At 35.0% G+C, this 1,700-nt stretch overlaps 1 protein-coding gene across 1 annotated transcript in view; it reads left to right on the plus strand.

Moving 5' to 3' along the window:
- Window positions 1–1,700, plus strand: part of col24a1 (collagen type XXIV alpha 1 chain) — a gene marked incomplete in the record, with an annotated part of 125,159 nt that overhangs the window by 46,818 nt on the left and 76,641 nt on the right. The window contains 1 exon segment of the mRNA XM_014023370.1: window positions 1,093–1,146. Within this exon segment, the coding sequence (XP_013878824.1) occupies window positions 1,093–1,146 (54 nt within the window).

Below are 1,700 nucleotides of genomic sequence, written 5' to 3' on the forward strand. Positions count from 1 at the left end.
GTGCATTACGCTACCAGTCATCTTTATGGAAATACTGGTATGCAAGTCTTTTATAAGTTTTTTTCTTTTCTGTTGTGTATTATGTTTGTTTTTTTGTCTCTTTTATGTTAACATGGACCATGAGTCTATTAAATAAACTAATCAATCAATCAAAAATAAATAGAACAATCTGAGTTTAATTTATTTGTGTTGATGTTATTCCCTGATTTAGTACTTTCAATAGCCGTGTTTGTGTATTTTAATCAAAAATATTTGTGGATGAAAAGTCTATATCAAAATTTTGGTGCTCAGAAACAAAAACTTCTATGTAAAGTTTAGACAATCGTAATAGATGATTGTGCTTTAAAAAAAAACAACAACCTTGCAGCCGCACCATTTATTATGGTTGTCGTACTTCTCATCAGCAAATGCATAAACCTTTTAACTTCTGTCTAAAAAATATAGATTTATCCAGAGGCTTAGACTTGGAATCATAGACACCTAACTTGTCTGAGGTTCAGCAGAACAGAACTCACAAAATTATATTTATGAGGTGAACACCAYCATAAATATGACATTGAAAGTATTTAACTTGAACAAACACGGTAAAGAGTGCATTGGGAAAAAAGTAATGTATAACCCACTAGACAGCGTTTCAATTATGAAGCGTCAGTGTCACAGCTATAAACATTACAACATTAGAATTCACGTTGGAAAGACTCCAGCAGGATTAGGATCTTTAGTTGTATRTGTAATGTTCAAAAACTGTGAAATGGATGTTTTTTTTCCAGACCATCATACTGGAAATATTGTTGGCTCTGATGTGTTTTAAATAATTAGTTCCAAATGCTCATAAATGCTGCTTGTTGGCAAGAAACGTTTCTATACAGCAGCTGTGTAGCATAARTTTTATAGCTATTTAGGTTTTATAGGTTTCAGTTGGAAGTAACGTGAGCTCTGTTATAAAACCGATTTATTTGATGTTAAAAATAGGAATATTAAACAGATTCATGCCACGGTTATAAATTGAGTTACACTGTAGACAGTGTATATTTTTATATTATTTTGCCTCATGTAGGCAGACATGAGATGTGAAAATGTTCCTGTTTTCAGGGTTTTATTGGRCCTCCTGGAGTTGCTGGGCCACCAGGGCTGGAGGGAGAGAAAGTAAGTGTTTTTATTTATGATATTCCCAAAATGGGTTGTGGAAAATGTATGTGAGCAGTAAAGAGTCCAATCTGCTATGGAGTGGTACGAGGGCCAAAATGAGGACTATTGTGCAATCAGAGGTTGCTGTATACTTGTAGGAGACTACATCTGTTCCTAAGCCAGCTATTGATCTGATTAATGACGGGCCGGCACCGATAACAGAGAGGCCAGCGCTGGCAAATGAAAAGGAGACTTCATTTGTGTTAGCATCAGAGGCTAGCAACTAGCATGCATAGGCTGCTCACCTACTTTATCAGGCACAAACCTTTTTGAATAAAGAAAACTTTCTCTATAAAGTAAACTTTCTCTAAAAAAGCCACAACTTGATAGTTTTGGCTCATAATTCGGCTGAAGAGAGAAAAAAAATTAAATAAAAATACAGCCGTTGACCAATAGACAAGGGCAAACTCAGCTAATAATTCAGGTGGTAACTAAAGCTAATGCAAAACTACAGAAAACTAGAATAGCAATAATACACACACACACACACACACACACACACACACACACAC

This window comes from Austrofundulus limnaeus, unplaced genomic scaffold (assembly GCF_001266775.1).
Source record: "Austrofundulus limnaeus strain Quisiro unplaced genomic scaffold, Austrofundulus_limnaeus-1.0 Scaffold365, whole genome shotgun sequence".
Taxonomy (NCBI): Eukaryota; Metazoa; Chordata; class Actinopteri; order Cyprinodontiformes; family Rivulidae; genus Austrofundulus; species Austrofundulus limnaeus.